Source organism: Calypte anna, chromosome 1 (assembly GCF_003957555.1).
Source record: "Calypte anna isolate BGI_N300 chromosome 1, bCalAnn1_v1.p, whole genome shotgun sequence".
Taxonomy (NCBI): Eukaryota; Metazoa; Chordata; class Aves; order Apodiformes; family Trochilidae; genus Calypte; species Calypte anna.
In genome coordinates, this window is record NC_044244.1 from 48,268,899 (window position 1) to 48,289,452 (window position 20,554).

General features: G+C 38.1%; 1 protein-coding gene across 1 annotated transcript in view; it reads left to right on the forward strand.

Moving 5' to 3' along the window:
• The window catches only part of ANO4 (anoctamin 4), a gene marked incomplete at its 5' end in the record, with an annotated part of 124,919 nt that overhangs the window by 60,167 nt on the left and 44,198 nt on the right, over positions 1-20,554 (forward strand). Inside the window, 4 exon segments of the mRNA XM_030458333.1 lie at positions 4,239-4,370; positions 13,536-13,642; positions 15,572-15,627; positions 16,137-16,258. Of these exon segments, the coding sequence (XP_030314193.1) occupies positions 4,239-4,370; positions 13,536-13,642; positions 15,572-15,627; positions 16,137-16,258 (417 nt within the window).

Sequence of the window (20,554 nt, forward strand, 5' to 3'; positions counted from 1 at the left end):
TGGTGTAATATTACTGAGCTTGAGAAAAGAGTATTTTCTTAATTAATTTTGTATTTCTTCCTCTCAGTTATTAAATATCATTAAGATTATGTTTTGTGTCTGTTTTATGCCTGAATTAATGGGATAAAAACTTCCAGGACTGCAGTTTGCATTTCCCTTTTGATACCTTAAAGTGAAAACGTTTCAAAAAGGCTTAAAAAACATACATTGGCAAAAAACAGATCGTATGTTAGCATTTACTGCCACAGTACTGTTGATAGTTTTCAAAAGGGTCTAGCATTTGATTTACTGTCCCACTCTCAGGTCAGTGGAAAAACTCCCACAAGCCTCCAAGAGAGAACAATTAGCTTTGAAAAATCTGCATTTTGAAGTAAACAGCTGGCTCACTCTGCAGCTAATGTCAGCAGATTAATATCCGTAGGAAAGCAAATCACATATTTTGACTCTGCTGTATGAGCATATTGAAAAGTATTTCGTATATTAAATTCCATCACACTTCTCTGGTAACTCAAGACCACCAACATTGCCCTCCTTTGATAGTATTTGCTTCTTTGTGTAAGTAAGGGTCCAAAAGGCTTCTTAGTGGAGTTAGATATTTTACCTTTTGGGCACAGGCTGATAATAATAGCTGATAACACAATTCTTCTAAAGCTTTTTGATGTTTCCCACTTTCCATCACTCTGTTACAATAAATACTATAGCACCCGTTAACTTGAGAATTTGTCTGGACTGTAATTAAGGCATGGCTACTTTGACTAAGGCAATAGATTAAAAGAGAGGAGTAGATGAAGATTCTAAAATATGTGGTGTGTGTAATTTTGCTTTACTTTAATCTTCTCATAATTCAGTATGCAGTTTGAGGTCACAATTATGGTATTTTGGTACTTTTTCTGGTATTTAATTCCTTAGGGATGACAACACAAGGCTAAATTCACTTGTATTCAGGTCTATAAATAACTACTTGTGGCAGAAAAACTATAACTGAATAGTTGTAGTGGGAAAAAAATAAAACATTCAGCTTTATTTTCATTGATGTGAAACTCAGATACAGAACATCAATAAAGATATGTATTTCCTCTACTGCTGCTTCAGTGAAGATCACAGGTAGCTGAAGCCTTGGTGCATTTTTTTGAGCTAAGCCAGACGTATTAACATTTGGGCAAAATTTATTTTAAAGAGGACTTCTGTTACAAGGTAAAGCCCAGAGCAAGTCACTTGCAACTTGCTGATCTGAGCTTAATTTTCTCTCTGAAAAATTCTAGTGATCCCAAAATTTCAAATAGCAAATCTCCCCTCATAGATCTGAAAGTAAAGGAGGGCTATCAGATATCTATGCAGTACCTAGAACTCTACTTCCTTTGTATTTAGCAATATAATATACATTAGGTTCTACCAATGCTGAGCCAGAGACAAAATTCAGTTTTCATAGAATCATAGAATGGTTAGGGTTGGAAGGGACATATAAGATCATCTAAGTTGCAAAACTGCTTTTTTTTTAACTTCCTTTTGCAAAATTATTCTATCTCTACCCCAGTTCTTCATGAGAAACCAGTTTCTCTGAAATTATTTGAGAAACCCTTTGTGAGAGTTAAGCACACTATGTATGCTCAGAAAGAGGATACTGTATGAAGACTGGACCTGGAGAGCAGGGCTGTAATTGAAGTGGAAGACACTCAGTCTTCAAGACACTATGTGAATTAAGATTATTAATTTTTGCCATCTGAGGCTATCAAGTGTTTTTAAAGCAGGAATTTAAGAAGGATATTATCATCAGATCTTTCACTCTCCTCTGTCGTTGTGGCTGACTCTACAGTGCTTCACCATTCCCTGCACACTGTTGTTCTTGTGTAGGTTGCTCAGCTTTCCAAACCCCAGTTCCCTATCCAGCTGAGTAAGTAGTCTTCTCTGTAAGGGAAAGTGAAGCATGGGTTATACTTCAAGAAGAAATAAAATGTGGTAGATTTTTAACACTGTGTGTTTGTTAGCACCAACACCATTCTCTGAGCTTTTTTTTTTTAAGAGTTGCTCCTGTAGAATATAAAGCTGGAACTGTTGGCTGATGGCACTGTTGGACTGGCCAGGAAGCAATTTAAGACCTTGGTAATTTTTCTTTTTCAATGAGATAACTATTTTTTTTTTCTTGAGGGATGGATTTACTGTGCTTTATGTTGTAGGCCTTGCAGAAAGGCTTGGCAAACTTTTCAGGCCTGTTTGCCAGCCAGCAAATTGTAGGAGGCTTACTGAGTGTGCCAAGTAATCTGAGCCCTGGGAATGGCAAAGCAGTGAAATTCTGGGTACATTCACTGAGAAGCCAACCTGAATAATGCATTGCTTTTTAGTGAGGAAAGCAGCCTGTGTGTGCTGCATGTGCATGTGTGGGGTGATAAACCTGCAGCACATGTATCTCAAATGAGCACATTGACTTGCAGGATGAGTGAGAAAGGATTGCAGATTAGCAAGGCTGTTAATAGCTTAGCAAATGCAAACAGTTTTGGTCAACAAATAAGCATGGAATGGTTATTAAACCTGCCTGATTCCTCTTCCCTTTTCCATATCCAAAGTCACTAAGGCTGCCAAATATACAGTAACACAGAGCTTGTGGCCTTTACAGAGAGCAAATTGGAAGCCAAGAGAGGGAATTCTACTGGAAAGAACTTACTTTTCCCTTTTCATTCCTATCAGTGTCTGCACAGACTGGCTCAAAGCTATCAGGCTGGATGCTGCAGCTGGGGAATTAATGTTGGTCAGATCCCTCATGAACACTGGGATCTGGCATCTCACCTGCAATCGGGCACAGACATTTGCAGACTGCCCCCTCTCACACTCTGAGCTGCTGGGCCCGTGCAAGCATTGCTCATGAAAAGTTTATGATTAATTTAGTATAAACACACATTCCAGTTACTCCAAACAATCCTGATGGTAAATTTTTTCCCCTTCGCCATGCTATTCCCAGAATGGGAATACACAAACTGTGCCAAAACAAGTAGAGCTAATTTGTTTACAAATTTTTAAAATGTGTTCTTTAAGGTTAACATTAACTTTCTTATCAAAGATAAAAATACCTGATGAGAGAAAGTTGAATAATCCACGAAATATACATACTTGAAATGCAAGTATGTAATAATTCTACCTCACTTCCCAGACACTCAGCAACTTGGCTATGGATTGCCCTTCCTCAAAGAGACTTTACAGAGCTGATCACAGCTCTGAACATTTGCTGATCACATTTACTGCACTCACTTCTTCAATAGAAAAGAAGCAACTACATTTCGAGTCCTTGAGCTTCATCCAGAACTGGACTTAAAGTTCAAAGTATGCTGTTTCATGCTCTTTAGCTCCAGTTCTGGAAAGATTCATGCCCTGACTGAAGTATGTGCACAGTCCATAATTTGTAGTCTATGGTTTCTGCAGACAGAAAGCACTGATTAGAACTTGAAGGTGGTAGGAACTTCTGAGAGAGTAGGGCTCCTTATGCCAGATATCTCTTATCTTTCTTATGTGTTTTGCATTATAACAACTTAATTCAGATTTTAATTTGGTTTAGATTGTCTCCTCCAGTCAGCTCTAATTCTTCCCTTTCCCTTCATTTCAGCGTGCATCTCTTCCATGAATGCACTTGCAGCTAAGTCTGCCCTTTCTCCAGCTTGATCTTAGTTTGCTTTCACTTTTTAAATGTAAGAATTTGCACTGCAGTCACTTATTAATCTATACTGAGTATTCTGTTTCCATGGGGTCTGTAGTATTGCAAGACTCTACAATTAGGCAAAACGAACAAAGCAGCCTAATTTTATAGCATCTATTCTGAGGTAAGAATCCATATGGAGAGCAATAATTGGATGCAACTTGCTGGGGTTTAGCTGCCGAAGCACTCTGTCCCAGTCTCTGCTGTTCTAATGTTTATATGTCCAAAGGTTTACATGTCAATTAAACCTGAGATTTAAACTAACTGAAAAGCCCAGAAATAAAGGTTTAGGGAGTTGCCAAGAGCTTATTGGGCTTAATAAGATTCATAGCAGCATCTACCATCAGCATTGTTTTTCTGTTGAGACAAAGTAAGGAAGCTGATTATTATAAACATGTTCCAAATATACAATTTGACCTGCCTCAAAAGTCATTTTGCATCTTTTCTAGTTGTAGATATTAGCTGGCCTAGTTTGCCACCATGTGTTCTTTATAAGTGCTCTGTAATGGAATGGAGAAACACTATCTAAAGTGCTTACAATTTTCATGTGCTGCAGGATCGAGAAACAAATAAGCAGGTTTCGAGGATGGTTACCTAGAAAGCCAATGAAACTGGACAAGGAGACACTGCCAGATCTGGAGGAGAATGACTGCTATACTGCTCCATTTAGCCAACAAAGGATCCATCAGTGAGTATTTTATTATATTCCAATTACAAGATGAAAATATTTCCTTCTGGATTTACACTGGAAAAAATAGATTTCTTGGCTGATGTCTTAAAGATTACTGCCTTCATATTAGTTCTTTGTTACAAAGAGTGAGAACTAGAGAGTCCTGAGAGAACATAAAGTTTGTCTACATTTCTAATAATTAAAGGTCCAGCTCAAAGCTAAATTAAATCAAGTTCCTTTTAATTCACTGGCATTTCAATTACATTCCTAAAGTAGTCAAATGGCTGAATTTGGTCAGAATTGCAGCTTTTCTTTGTTCTGGACTTAAAGATGTGATTAAAGCTTCTTTTTCAGCATTTCTGTCTTTACCATAATATAATTAGTCCTTCAAACATTGATGGTTAAAATAAACTGATACTGTGTTTCATCCTTAGATAAGACTGTAGAGCAAGAATAACTCCAAAGAAAGCAGAGAATGTAATTTTATTTCTATTTCTTTGTCTTTTACATTTATGGAAGTAAAACTGGTTGCAAAGTGTCAGTGTTAAGACCTACTAGTGACACTTATTCAAGCATAGCTATGGCACCAGTGTTCAGAGCCTAAAAATCTGAAACATTTGATTTTATTTAGGGAGAAGTCAGGCTATGTAATGTCCTCAAATGCCTCACTTTGAATGAGGTTTTTTAGGAATTAGATTAATTAGGTGAAAAAAATAAACCTCCTTTGCCTTAATGCCTTCTGCCAGTATGGAAGGTGGAATGAACCCCCCCACAACCCAAGGGGAAATGGTTAGTAACCTGCTCCATCACTTGGACACACAAGTCTATGGGGCTGGGTGAGATCCATCCAAGGGTGAGGGAGCTGGCAGAAGTGCTGAGCAAGCCACTTTCCTTCATCTGTCAGTATTCCTGGCTAACTGGTTAACTGGAGGTTAAGAGTTGTGACACAACGGGAAAGGCTGGAAGGAGAATTTGGCCATCTACAAGCCTGTTGGTCTGCCCTTGGTGCTGGGAAAGCTTATGGAGCAGATCATCTTGAGTGCTACCACATGGCTCATGAAGGACAAGGCAATGAGGCCCAGGAACCACAGGTTTATGAAAGGCAGGTCCTGCTCGACTTACCTAATCTCCTTCTACAACAAGGCGACCCCCCATGTAGTGGATGTTGGAAAGGCTGTGGATGTTGTTTACCCAGATTTTAGTAGAGCCTTAGACACAGTTTCCCACATCATTCTCTTGGAGAAACTGGCTGCTCATGATTAGGATGGGCATATGTTTTGCTGGATAGAAAACTGCCTGGATGGTCAGACTCAAAGAGTTGTGGTGAATGGAGTTAAATCCAGTTGGCAGCTGGCAACAAGTGGTGTTCCCCAGGGCTCAGTCTTGGGGCCAGTTCTCTTTAATATCTTTATCAATGATCTGGATAAGGGGATCAAGTGCACTCTCAGTAAGTTTGTAGATACCAAGTTTGGAAGGAGTGCTGACCTGCCTGAGAGTAGGACAGCTCTGCAGTGGGATCAGGACAGGCTGAATTCAGGGGCCAGGGTGAATTGTCTTCAGTTTTGGGCACCTCACTCCAAGAAAGACATCAAGGTGCTGAAGCATGTCCAAAAAGGGCAACAAAGCTGGTGAAAGATCTAGAGAACAAGTCTTACTAGGAGCAGCTGAGGGAACTGGGGTTGTTTAGCCTAGAGAAATGGAGGCTGAAGGGAGACCTTATGGAGCTCTACTACTGTCTGAGAGGAGGCTGCAGCAAGGGGGGGTGTTGGTCTCTTTCCCCAAGTACCAAGTGATAGGCCAAGAGGAAAAGGCCTCAAGTAGCACCAGGGGAGGTTTAGATTGGATATTTATTAGGAAAATTTTTTTCAGTGAAAGAGTTGTGATGCACCAGAATAGGCTTCTGAGAGAAGTGGTAGAGTCACCATGCCTGGAAGTATTTAAAGAGTTGTAGGGTGCTTAGGGACATGATTTAGTGGTGGGCTCAGCAGTGCTAGGTTAATGGTTGGTCTTTAATTTTAAGGTTAATGACCCTAAAGGTCTTTTCCAACTCAAATGATTTATAAGCAGTGTTTTCCCAAATACAGATCCAAAGCACAAATAGGTGCAAATCTCCAGGGAAACTTCAGTAGAAGTCTCCTCCTATCACCAGTCACCAGTCAGGGTTGCCTCCACTAAATGTTTGTGCTCTGATAGACATCAGGTTCAGGCTACAGTCTTCCAGTGCTCGAGCAAAAAGGTGGGTCAGTTATTTTCCCTGCAATAGAAAAGTGCAAATTGATTGAGAATAGACCAGCAGTAATAAAAAATTTAGAAATTGGGATGTCTGGGTTGATTTTTTTTTTTCTATTAATAGCAATATTAACTCTTAACTTCCCTTAAGATTACAGCACACAGAAAGAGTCTTTTCATGCGTGGAGAGAAAATTGGTATATATGAGCCAGGATATTTTTTTAAAATTCTTCTGCCTTGCTCATGTTTGTATCAATAAACTGGCAGCAGGGTGTGAGTGTCTGTATTAAATACTGTGCCAGCTGCATTAACATTTCTGCTGTTGTTTGGCAGTTCTCTTACATCATTGCAGACTTTGAAGCTCAACTCCCCAGCAGGCCTGACATTCTCTGTTTTGCTTACTGTGTGATCTTCCATTCCTTGTGTGTGGTGGCTGATAAAATGCTGGCTGAGCTGCCCTCTTTCTCCCACAAGGTGCTGGCTCTGACAAAATTCTTTTGCTCCCATCATGCTCCAGCGTGTTAGCTGTATCTCTCTTATTTTCCTTCAGTAGGATTTTGCTGTATAATAACTTGTTCAATAATTGTTTAATAGGTTCATGCAGGCACTTTATTTGTTCCAAGAATTTCAGACCATGTTGGTTAGCAGAGCATTTCAGGATCATCTTTAGTACGTGCTTGTAATCTTTGATTATGGAGTGCAAGTATCAAATAATTGGAAATGCTGAGCTCAAAAGAATTATTTTATTGCTATCTGTTAACAGTCAAGAAGTGTATTATCTTGGTGTTCACTTACTTTGTGCAAATTACTGCTCCTTCCAAGATATTCATAAACAATTTGTTGAAAGACCTGTGTATAACAGTAGTAGAGTAGTAAAGAGAGTAGATTAAGTAGTAAAGATGGACACATATCCCCAAATACAGGGAAAATATAAGTAGAAATTAATATCTTTATCCAGCCACAACAAGGGAAGGGCTTTATTTATGCCAAAGTATTTCTTCTGAAATATTAACAGCTATGAGAATGCATTTCACAATATGTGAAAAATGTTTTCCTTAAGACATGATGATAATTTTTTTTGTACTACGTGGTAGTTATCTTAAGTAGTAAACTGCTAATCAGCTGGGAATAGTAATGGTAGAATTAGCTTCAGTTTCTTAGATAACTGTATAGTAGATAGAAAAATGCTTCTAATTGCAGGTTAGAGATTTCAAACTTTATAAGAGGATGCATTTTTCCCTTTGTTTTTCTTCCAAAGGTCATAAACTCTCTGGTTAAATATTAATCTAATTTATAATTGAATAAAACATTTTAAAAAAAGTATTTATTACTTCAGTGAAAAAATAATTACAAATTTACACAAGTAGGAGTAGGACAGTGTCTGTATTAATTGGACAAAAATGGCCCTGAATACCAGAGCTTAATGCAGTTATTCTCATTTTTACTCTATCCCCTTGTGGTGCATGAGGATCTTGTCCTGTATCTTTGTGAGGTTTCCAACATTTGTGTTTCTTGGGGTGGAGCTACATTTTAAGTTTTTTCTAATGCTCAGATTTGCCCTAATAAATCTCATCCCCACTAAGATGGTTTGTGCATGTGTCCCTCTGAGCTGCTTCACCCAAGGTCATGGATGAGTCAGGGAGCTGCCACCACTGGCGACCAGGCACTGTTCTGCATTTACACTTACTTGTTTTGAACTACGTTTTTAATTTGTTTTAATTATGTACACCTACAGTATAATAGCTGTAGTTTATAGTTTGTATTTTAGTTTATAGTTTTAGTTTATAGTTACAGTTTATAGAACTCACGGTTCTATAAGATTCCTAGTCTTAAACAAATCTTTGCGCAACTAAATTTGGAAATGCCCTCAAATGGATTTCTTTTTAATTCTCTCTGATTCTGAAAGGTTTAATTGCTTGGCAATCTGAATGAAACAGAGCATCCCTGAAAAATACATAAAGCTCATTCTATCTCAGATGAATATTCCTTTGTGAACCAATTTAAATTAAGAAGTGATTTGTGTGGCAGGGTGATTTGGGGGGAAGGGCAAAGGAAAGAGACTCTATTATAGTTTTGAAGCTGTGATGTGCCAAATCTGAAACAGACAAAGCCACTAATACTAAGTCCCAAAGCGATCCTGTTAAAGGCACATGATGTGAAAAAAACCTGATAACCGTTAAAAAAATATTTTCTTTCAGATTAAAAAAAAAAAAGCTGCAGACTTAAAACTCAGGCAAAATTAAAATAAACAGAAAGTGATAATAATGCACCCATTTTCAAACAAATAAACTACAGGGACATGTGATAATATTCTCACTGGAAATCTGCAGGCTCATCACGTTGCATCTACTACAGTTGATGATTTTCTTATTTTGATGTTAAAAGAGGTAAAAGTTTGCTATTGCTTCAGCCAAAAACAGCTAGCTACCACCTATGGTTTACTTGGGAGTGCAGAGGGTTGGGCTTTTTTCCTGTACTAAAGAACACACTGCTCATATAGTGATCACTGCTTCAGGCAACATCTGAGCTTTTGTAGTGCTTCCAGGAATAGACATTTGCTTGGAATGTGCCTTTTCATACGATGAGTGTCAGATATAAAATGTTTCAGCATCTGGAGATCTCACAGAGCAAAGATGCTCATTGCTACATGCCTGCATGCATTGTCACTTTTAGCTTTGTAACCAAACCAAGAGTGTTCAGCTTTCACCTTGTATATGCTACCAGCACAGCAGGAAATAACTTTTCCTGACTTTTGCCTCTACAAAATAAATTGAAAAGTAAAACCATAGTTTTTAGAGCTACATTTACCCCTGAAGAGTTTGTACAACCTGCAGGATTACTAAAGAGAATGTATGAACAGGAATTCATTGGCAGTTTGCTCTTAGTTGAATTTACATTAATTTGAGGACATACTTGACAGTTAATTCTGCTGTGCTTTGTTATCCATGGAAATATAGTTTGAAATCTCCAGTTCAGAGTCTAATTAAGAGAGTTACAAATATAATTTCAAAGCAATTAACCTTCACCGACTCTTCATGTCACTTACAGTATGAATGTAAGAGCAGTATTTCCACAGTGACATTTTTAAAAGGGACTTTAATTACAGATCAGCTCTGGAACCTTTCCTGGCAGAAGTGTTCTCATTATCTTCAATGGAATTTTCCTTTTGAGTAAGGACAGCTCACAAAAATAAGACTTACAGGACCAGGCTAATAGTTATAACTGCTGTGGAACAAATCACTGGCTTTATTATCTGCCATTAACTTGACAGGTAATGAAAATAATAGTGTATTAACCCTTAATTATTTTTTATCTTACAAATGAGGTGACATAGTAATCAAAACCTTCAACTGAACTGTCTTCTAAATAAAGCCTTACTCCCTTATTCATCCTGAAAACAAGTATTGGTCTTACAAATATCCAAGCTCATTTGCATAGTAAAATTCTTAAAAGGGCAGCAGAAACAGAACAGCTGAAGCAAGTTTTCCATTTGATAGCAGCAAGGGTTAAAAAGCCCTCTAGAAAGCCTCTGCCTTGTGCAGTTAACAGCTCAGTAATGTTTGATAGATGTTTACCTACATCCAGTTTGGAAAACTAGACTTCACAGGCATTTCTTCCTCCAAAATTGTTGTACTCCAGCTTGCCTTCTTTCAGAATGTTGGTGATAAACCCATCCACAGAACTGCCATCAAGGCTATTTCATGGTATACAGCATTCCATGAGGAATTCAGAGGAGGAAGTCTTTCTCAATCTCTGGAGAATTTCGCCCTTCACATTTTAGTTCACAGGGACCAGAGCTGAAGACATTTCACAGAATCACAGAATCAGATGGGTTGGAAAGGACCTCTAAGATTCTCACGTCCAACCCCTGCTCCACTGCCACGTGGTTACCAGACCATGGAACTGAGTGCCACATCAGTCTCTTCTTAAAAACCTCCAGGGATGGAGAATCCACTACCTTCCTGAACAGCCCATTCCAATGCCTGATCACCCTCTCTGTAAAGAATTTCTTCCTAATATCTAACCTAAGCCTCCCCTGGCACAACTTGAGACCATGCCCTCGTCTTACTGATGGCTGCCTGGGAGAAGAGACTGACCCCCCCATGGCTACCCCTTCTTTCAGGCAGTTGTAGAGAGTGATGAGGTCTCCCCTGAACCTCCTCTTCTCCAGCCTGAACACCCCCAGCTCCTTCAGCCCTTCCTCACAGGACTTGTGCTGGATCCCTTCACAGACTCCTTGCTCTTCTCTGGACCTGCTCCAGCACCTCAATCTCCTTCCTGAACTCAGGGGCCCAGAACTGGACACAGGACTCGAGGTGTGGCCTCATCAGCGCTGAGTACAGGGGCAGAATCCCTTCCCTGGACCTGCTGGCCATGCTGTTCCTGATACAGGCCAGGATGCCATTGGCCTTCTTGGCCACCTGGGCACACTGCTGGCTCATGGTCAGCTTCCTGTGAATCCAGACTCCCAGGTCCCTTTCTGTCTGGCTGCTCTCCAGCAGACAGGATAAGTTTACAAATGAATGCAGATTACTGAAGTGTTTGTTTAAACATATAGTTTTTAATTCTTTTTAAGACTGCATAATGTTTTATTTTTGTCCTTTTCTTGTTCATGATCGTGAAAATAGAAGTGACTAAATGCAGAAAAACTATTAACCTACTTGTCCAGAATAGTTGTTGAAATAATTGCCTGTACTTGCAGCGTGACACAGTCACGATAACAGATGGGCAAAATGACCTTAGATCATGAGATGAATAGATTAACACTGTTAGTTTGATTTCCTAAGTTATCTTCACAGTTCTTTGACACTCAGTGCTGTTTGGGAGTTGAGGTATTGAAGAAAGTCAGATAATAAAAGAAAATAAAACAAAGTGTGAAAACCACTAACTGTTCATTTCTGGTTTACCACCGTTGCTTAATTTGTTTCAGCAGCTATTAAAATGGCCTAATACAGAGCCCTAACTTCAGCTGGAAATAATGCTGTCTGCTTCAGAGTTTAGGTTGGTTTTTTTCATCTAAGTTCCTTAAGCATTAAGACATATGTGATGACAGCATTTTCTTTGTGTTGAAATTCTTCTGTTAATTATTATTTTACATCCTGGTTACTTCCAACTAAATATGGTGCAGTGGCACCTGTCTCAAGAGTAAGCACATTCTTACTTAATTTGTATCAGTACCTGAAATGGAGTAGTGGCTCAAAATTATAATTATATAGAAAAGGTAGTAACCAGTGCACACCAATTGTACATGCTGTTTGATAGCAGCCCATTGGTAAATAGGTACACACATGTTGGTGGTCAGCCAATATGCAGAAATCAGTTTAAGTACTTTAGGGAAGATGTAGGACTTTGGGAATAGAAGTGATGTGGGAAGAAGCCAGAAGTACAGTACTGAGTAGACTGTGGACACAGAAATAACCTGTGAATGTCTGGGGTGGAGTGGGAAAGGGCACATGAGAGAGAAAGCTGTATAAAATCAGGTTTCATTAATTATGGTGCTCTTGGAGAAACTTGTCTTTTAGACCTTTAATGTGTGAATTTTTCTGTTATCTACCTTTGAAGCTGAAGATAACAAACTTACAGATTGTTTTTAATGAAAAATTCAGCAGAGAATTCTGGTAATAAAGAGGGAGCATAAAAAGTTTCCTGGTTTTGTAAATGACTGCAGAGGTGCAAAGCCATGTATGATTTTCCATCTGTAAAGATTAATTCCATAAAAGTGGGATTTCATTTGAGTAAAATTACCTGAGGGGAAAATTGAGAAATGCATCCCATGTTTTGCAGAAGAAAAGGTGACATAAATCCATGCCAAGCTCCCTCTTAAGATCAACTGTTAAAGTCAGCTTTGCCTTGTATGCAGTGCTACAGGCTGGTCTCCCTATGGTATCTCCATGATTTTACCATTTTATTTATTAATATATTCTATTCCCTAGTTATTCATCAACACAGAGGAGGCAAACACTCTTACTTCCTATTCAAAGTACTTTTTAAAATATGAAACTTTGTATTCAGTCATTTACTAAGGACCACATTTCAAAAAATCTTTCCTCAATAAATGCACAGACCTACTTCATCAGAAATTCCATCCGCTGATCTGCTTATTCAAGTATCTAAATGACTTTCACAGTCTATACACACCTCAAGCAAATGTAAGAATTCTTCAGCAGCTTTTAACTCACAAGTTCAGACAGTATTTCTAGACACTTGTTTGAATATTTCCAGTGATTATGGTGATATGCTAAAGTATCTGTTTTCCTTGAACACATATATTGAGATAAAGAAATCAACAGAAAATATATCATACCAGGTGTTCTAATACATGTTTTTTGCTTGGTTGTGGGTTTTGGTTTTTTTTAAATTTCCTGGATTAATCACAGTTCTGTCTAAACTATTGAATCTGCATTCACGGATAGTTCCACAAGTAGTTTCTAAAAGCTAATTTTCTACTCTGTTTTACCTTCCAGTACCCAACATAGGAGTATATAATATTTTCAGTTTCTAACATAATATTAGATTTTCTGTACAAGTGATTTACTGAGTAGATGTTTCCATCTGACTTGTAATGGTAAAGCATAATAAAGAAGCCTGAAATTGAAATAAAATGTTATTTTCTGCAGCTGCTTACAGATCTTATGTTTTTGCAAATTTATGTGCAAACACTCTGTAGTTTTTGGTGAATTATCTTCAAGTGATGGTTATCAGAATAAATGCTCATGTATTTTTCATCTTTCTTCAGACTTCTCCATGTAATTCTTTGTAAGGGTCTGAATGGTGTTACTGACATCATCTCATCCACTGAATCATCTCACTTAATCTTGTGTCCTTTAATTTTCCTCACACTTGCTTACACACTGTAGATTTTCATTGTGCTCTAGAAAAGTAGTGGAACTCAATATTGCTTTAAACATGCTACTATACGTACCTGAGATGCCTTTTGTTTGTATTTTTCTGTAGCTTCATCATACACAACAAAGATACTTTCTTCAATAATGCTACAAGAAGTAGAATTGTACACCATATCTTACAAAGAGTAAAATATGAAGAAGGGAAAAACAAAATTGGTAAGTGCTGAGCAACCTGCTTTTAAACATGGTTGCTAAGTCCCACCAGAAAAAAAAAATTACTTTTCATTAATCCTTTTTAATTACCTCCATTTTGAGCTGTTTACATCTTACCCATCTTTTTTTAGGGTCTTTGCCTGGAAGATCTGATCATTTCCTTGTAGTACCAGGCTTCTTTCACAGTCACACGTGTCTCCTCATGAGATGTAGCACCTCTGCAAAGAAAGAAACTGCTTTAAGTAAGAAATATGTAGAGATTAAGGACCGTAGAGAAGCAGATAGACTCATGCAGAAAAAAAAAATTTACTCTTTCATAAAAATGTATTTGGAAGGATGGCAAGATTTGTGGTGCTGTACATCTAAGCCTGTAGGGCCTCATCCAGGATACCTCTCCATCTCTAAGGAAGATGGAAGGTTCTGTATCTCCATAGTAAGTGAAAAGGGAGATTCCCAATTACGTCCTTAGGGCAGAGGATGCCATACATAACTATGGTATCACTTTGAAATAGTAAGTGGACTGGATCCTTGGAGCAAAACATACGTAGATCAAGGACCACAGGCAGTGACAGAGGAGTGCTGGAGTACAAACCAGTGGCCTCCCTCCTCTCTTGTTACAAAGCACCCAGTGCTTGTGTGCCACACTGAGACTGGGGCACTGCAAACAGAGAGGCAATCCCCAGAAAACCCTCCAGTCTATTTTGTTTTCTTGCTCTTTAAACCCTGTCCTTCTTCAAGAGGTAGATTTAAATCCCCGAACTTATTTCTTGCTCAGCTCCTGGGGGGAGGACAGCAATAACTCCAAGCAATGACAGGAGAGAAGAAAGACAAGAATTCATGCAGCCCTGTACAAAGCACACACAATTGCAGTCCCTGCCTGCCTCCAGATCCCATGCCTACTTGTGTTGTACCTATTAGGAACACAACCTTGTATTGATCACTGGGCAGAGCAAAACCTGCTGTATAGGTTTTGCTTTTCAGCCAGAGACTTTGTAGGAAAGCATATTCTGCCAAGTAGCTACTAATGCATTCACTGAAAGTGCTATTTATGTTGAATTAAATCTCATTGGAGTGTTCTTGCTGCTATCATTCTGCTGTGAATTACAAAAAGAATCAGGATTCTTTGCCTACTGATCAAAGGGTTCAAATGCCTTCATTTCAGGTTGTTAGTGCAGTATTTAGTTTTCCATTGCCTGATGATTGTTCAGGCCTATTTTGATGATTTTCCAACTGAAATGTGCTCACCTCTTAGCAATCATTCATTATTTCTCTCAAGGTTCTTATTAAAAGGGACAAGGCTTGACTGAGTGAGGTGTATGATTATTTTTTTTTTGTGCCAAATAGCAATCCTATTGGTTCAGGTTGAAGGCTATTTTCTGGTCTCGTACTTGCTGCAGGCTGCCTTGTTCCTGTTCTGTTAATCCAGCAGCTTTCTTAAGGCATAAAGGGAACATATTTTAAAACATTGTTATCATATGGAAAATGGAACTTATTTTAAACTGTTATTATCATATGGAAGTTAGGAATTCCATTCGCTTTGCTGTCCTGCATTTTGAAAATATAAAGATTTTCCTATAAGTTTTCAGCTCCCATGGCATACAGCCTGTCATCTAATTAGCTCCTTTAGGCCATAATTTGTGGAGTTAAATTTCACTCTTAGTGTGAGGTCCCTATTAGACTGAAGGTGAATTTGGCAACTGAATATTTAAAAGTCTGACATAATAAATGATAGATGACAATTAATATTTGAATATATCCTTGCTTGTATTATATCCTTGTTCTTCAAAATCTATTAAGGATTCTATATGCCTCTTTTACTGTCAATAGTTTTCAAATTTCATTTTGCCAGCTTATTATGAAAATGCAGTTTGATTTTTACTTAGCAGTTTTCCTGGTATTATTGGTAAATAATTTGATACTTTTAATTCTTAGGTCTGAATCGATTGCTCAGTAATGGCTCCTATGAAGCTGCATTTCCTCTTCATGAGGTATTTTTCTCATTTTTTTTTCCTTTCTAAACAGTCATTTCCCACAAAATTAATTCTTAATTGTGTAACTGTTTATCTCAATCTTACTGAAGTTATTATACTCTTTTGCATTCTGTGTCTGCCTCTGAAATTCCTGCTTTTTTCTTGCAAAAAAAATGCTTTTTCTTGCAAAAAAGAGAGAAGGAGAATTGTTCTGGACTTATGCTGTAAAAAATATTGGGGTTTGATACATCAGTATGTTTTCAGAGGGGAAAACCACTGTGGTTTTCTCTTTGAGATTCTCCAGCTTATGGCCTTTGACTTGAACACCAGCTATCCTAAATTTCTTAGGAAAATTAATCCTAAATTTTACTGAAATCAGAGGAGATTTTCCTTTTAATGTCGTATTTCTTTTTTGGTGCCCGAATATGGAGTTTATATAAATAATGTGATCCATGCTGCTGGTGGGAGAGGTTTAGATATTCTTTTATTGCTGCTGTTGTTTATTGATGTCCAGATTTGTATTTCAGGGAAGTTACAGAAGTAAGAATTCCATAAAAACCCACGGGGCAGAAAACCACAGACACCTGCTCTATGAGTGCTGGGCTTCCTGGGGAGTGTGGTATAAATACCAACCACTGGACCTCGTGAGGTAAGACCGTCTTGCTCTTAGTGTGTCACATCACAGGTTCTTTGAGCATTGGTTATCTTTCTTCTGACAAAACTGTGAAAAGCTCAATAAATGAATGTAGTTTTTAGAAACTAATCCTGAGGTCATGGGAATGCATTTCATTCACTGTTCCACTGCATTCGAAGAGCTATAGAGGAGAATGTAGGGGATGAAAGTGAAGGAAGTTGCCTTCTAGAGCTTCCTGACACCGTAACTTCTAATGAAGGGTTTGCAGAATATTTATGAGGGGAAAAAAAAAATATGTGGAAACTATTTGGATTTGGTTACATGTCTCTTCTTTGGAGCAGTTCTTCCTCCTCAGAGCATGCTTTGATACAAAACAGGCTCTCATCAACTAAGAACTCACAGGCACTGGGTGTTCTACTGAGTTCAGCAGCACAAGTGGGAAATGTGTCAAAATCTCTCCAGTACCACTTCCCTTAAACTCAGCCCAGCCACAGCACCACAACCTGGATTTGTATTCATCTTGGTAGTAGCCGGCAAAGCAGAAATGCTGAGAAACTACTCCAGATTCTTATACCCCTTTAAAATAATGTTTTCAAATAGGCTTGCTTGTGCTGATAGAGGATTATGTATTTTTTATGTGTATATAGAGAGCCAGAGCCTTTACTGATCCTGTTTGGCAGAACTAATTGGGCGTTAATGAGCTTTGTCTACTTTAAGAGAGGGATATGGAGCTACAAGGGCCTGTTAATAAAGACTTTGGATGTATTTGGATCACTGAAGATACTGATGCACTGGCCACTGGGAATGGTCACACAGAGCATGCAATTGGTCCAGCATATTAATTTCCTCATTTGTAAATCCTATAGCTGGTAGAAACCTTTGCTTTTATTGATTCTCAAAACAGTTTCCAGATAGAAAGATTTATAGAGGCTGGCCCTGGAGGCAGACAGTGCTATTGATTTAAACCATATGAAACCCATCTATTTCATAAAACAGGAGGTGTTCAATTTCCATGTAGAAAACGCTCACAGATAAATGCAATAAAAAAATTTACTTAGACATGTAATTTTTAAAATGCTTTAGGAAGTGAAGTTTCATATTTGTACCTCATAATTTAATTCTGAAAGCTGTTATTTCTTTTTTAATATACTGGTCTGGACAGAAATGCAGAATTTTTGTCTAATTACACTGTGGAAATTACTGATGTACAGAGGAGTCAACAGTTACACTGAAGGTGTTTGGTTTTTTTTCATTTCCCAGTATCCAGTAAGATATTAATGTCACAATATAAACAGGTTATATCTATAATGTTTTTTCAGTAGTCAAGGCTACTGGTCTTCATCAACATTTCTTGGTGAAAATGCTGTTGAGCATTTGTGAAAATGCTGTTGAGCCAATATCTGGGGTTTGATTTCATTTGGTTGATTAATATGATTTTGGTTTATTAATAATTAAGTTTTTTAAGTCTGAGACTAAATGGTAACAGAATGATAAAGGTTAGAGACATGATTGTTCTGGTCCTTGGTAGCAGCCTTCTTGAGCTGCCTGTGATTGATGGTTAAGATTTTTAAGACACTTTGGCTTTTTGGCAGACAGTGACATCCACAGATTTTTTTTTTCACAGCTATTTTACAAAAGAAAAAAACCCAACCAAAACAGCAAACCCCTTAGCTGAGGTTATGGATGTCCTGTGGTGGTTCTGAGTAAGCGTTTACCCAAAGAGGAGGGGAGCAGGGGGGCTGTGAGGCTCCCTGAGCGGAGGGAGCCTCAGTAGCTGTCAAGCTTGGCAGGGTTCAGAGATGCAGCCTCAGCCCAGCGTACCAATAGCTGCAATGGAATCACTGAAGGATCAATGACAGGAAAGGAGAGGGAATGCCTTTTTCTTCTCACTTCACAGACATTAGATCCCTCACGTTTCCTTAGCTCCCGCCAAATATTTCCTGTCTCCTGCCACTCTCAGCAGCTCACGTGTGTAGTGAGCTGGAGATTTTTCCTTGAAGAGCTGACAACACCAGCAATTCCTGTTGTTCATTTCACTTGGAAGTACCTCAGCATGCATAATTTAAACAAAGGCTTTTGTAGTACAAGTTCTGCAATAGCAGCAACTTTTTTTTTTGTTTCTCATACCCACAGCTACATAGGGTGTGTTTGAAGGAAATCCTTTGCCATCCATACAAAAGGAGTGGACTGATGTTTGTACTTCCACAAATGTCTGGCCAGAACTTAGTGCCACTATCTGACATTTCTCTTTACTATATTCTGTAGAAAGGGTAAGCAGTAAATCAGATGTAGATTATACACTTATCTTATTAATAGGATGTATTTCCACCTCAAAGTCATGTTGCTGCAGTGGTACATACAAAACTGTTCATACTTTGGTGTTGGTGTTGGTGTTGGTTTTTTTATCCTTAGCTGTGAAAGCAAGGCCTACAGCCCCAGTCAAGTTGGTGCCTCTCAGATGTCAGTTAACCTCACCAGATGGCTGCTATGGAGATAGTAGTCTCTAGAAAAATATGAGAAAAAGTTAATTGAGGGGAATTGTGTGATTCTGCTTTTGAAATGGGCGGCAGTGTGAAGATGCAGATTTGGAGTGCAAAGGCACTCATTAATCAGTGGATGTGGTACCATGATTGTAATTACACTTCTCTTGGAATTTAGGATTCATAGTTACTTTACAAGAATAATTTAAGATCCTTAGAACTTACAGCATTTGGAAAGAGACCAGGACTGACTATATTTATGTGGGTTGGAACCATGTAAATCAATGGAAACAGCTGCAGTGATCTCTGGGGTCTTTGGTCCATAGATGCTTTCTTCAAGGTTGCACACAAATTGCTCATGATGCTGTATGCATGCATTATTTACTAGACAAAAAAGGGAGGGAGAAAACTGTATTAATAAAGTGGTTGTAAAAATACTTAAATGAATCTGAAAGCAAAAGCAAAAGTACTGCGAGAGTTACTTGTATTTTACTCCATGTTTATGTTACATTACTTGAATGCAAGCTGGCAAATCCCTTTCAATCTCCTGTCAGGCTTCTTGTCCCCACCTCATTGCTCCTGACATAACATAAGAGCTTCAAATGCCCAAAACACCTGCTGGAAAGCTATAGCTTCCTCAAAACTTCTTTTCCATGATCGAAAGAATTCTGCAATAGGATTTTATTCTACCTGCAAAAGGAGTAATGAAGATAGATAGGTTCTTGGCTTCAGTCCAAACTTGTTTATGTTCTAGCTTCATGACTGCATTCTGAAAGCAAAATATGATATAATGAAGGTCATTAAACACAGAGAAATTCAATATCACATTTTATAAGTCTGAAATCAGACTTTGTAGCTTAATACTTTTCAAAAATGTGCCTTATTGGTAAGTACTGAGAAATCATGAAATCCTGTCACAGTTAAGTCTAGTAGTTCTACCACTGGGATGTGGTAAGGGGAGACAGTTCAACATTAATTTGGTAATACTGGAGGGCTAACATACATGCTATTATAAAACTCAAAAGCTGAAATTGTTTTTTAATTATAATTCTAATGATATAGCATATACCATGATAGAAGAGATAGATTCCTCCTTTAGGTTTTTTACATCTCTGCTTTTTAGGTTAGTTGTGGAGGAAATTTTCTGTGAGAGAACCATCAAATACACAATTATTTTTTTCCTGTTCTTATTAACAGTCTGAAAAATTGGATAGTAATAAGTTAGCAAAGTTAGCAAAAATGCAAATATTATGAAGGCTGGAAAAGTTCAGAGGCCTCCAGTGACAACAAGTGAAATTTAAGTAATACACAGTGAGGCACCCTAGAAAAAATTTCCTTGGAATTCCTCATGTACATTACTGAGTTCTGGCTGAAATGCCAGCATGCAGATACAAGAACCGTACAGCCTGTGTAATACTAGCTGTGAAGTAAAGGGCAATAGTAGAAGACCAAGTCTGTTTGTCCATATTTAAACCAATAGGTATCAAAGTAAGGTTAACACCCTGCACTTATTTTTAAAACCAAGTTCACAGATGGCCTCTTGGATGCCTTTTTCTTACGTTGCAGAAGCTTAGGCTGCTCCCAATCGTGTCCATTCTTTTTCATGAACACACTGAACCTTACTTAGGTCTTCATCTCGGATGAAGCTGTTTTGATCTCTAGATCAAAAAAGGGTACTATGATTTGTACCATTAGATAGAAAGGCTCAACAGGATAGAGGATGAAGTTTGTTGACTAGGGGTGTAGAATGAGGAAGCATTCATCCTTGAATAGAGAGAATGAAATAAAAAAATAAATCTTGATCAATGTTGAGTTTACTTCACTGCTTTGA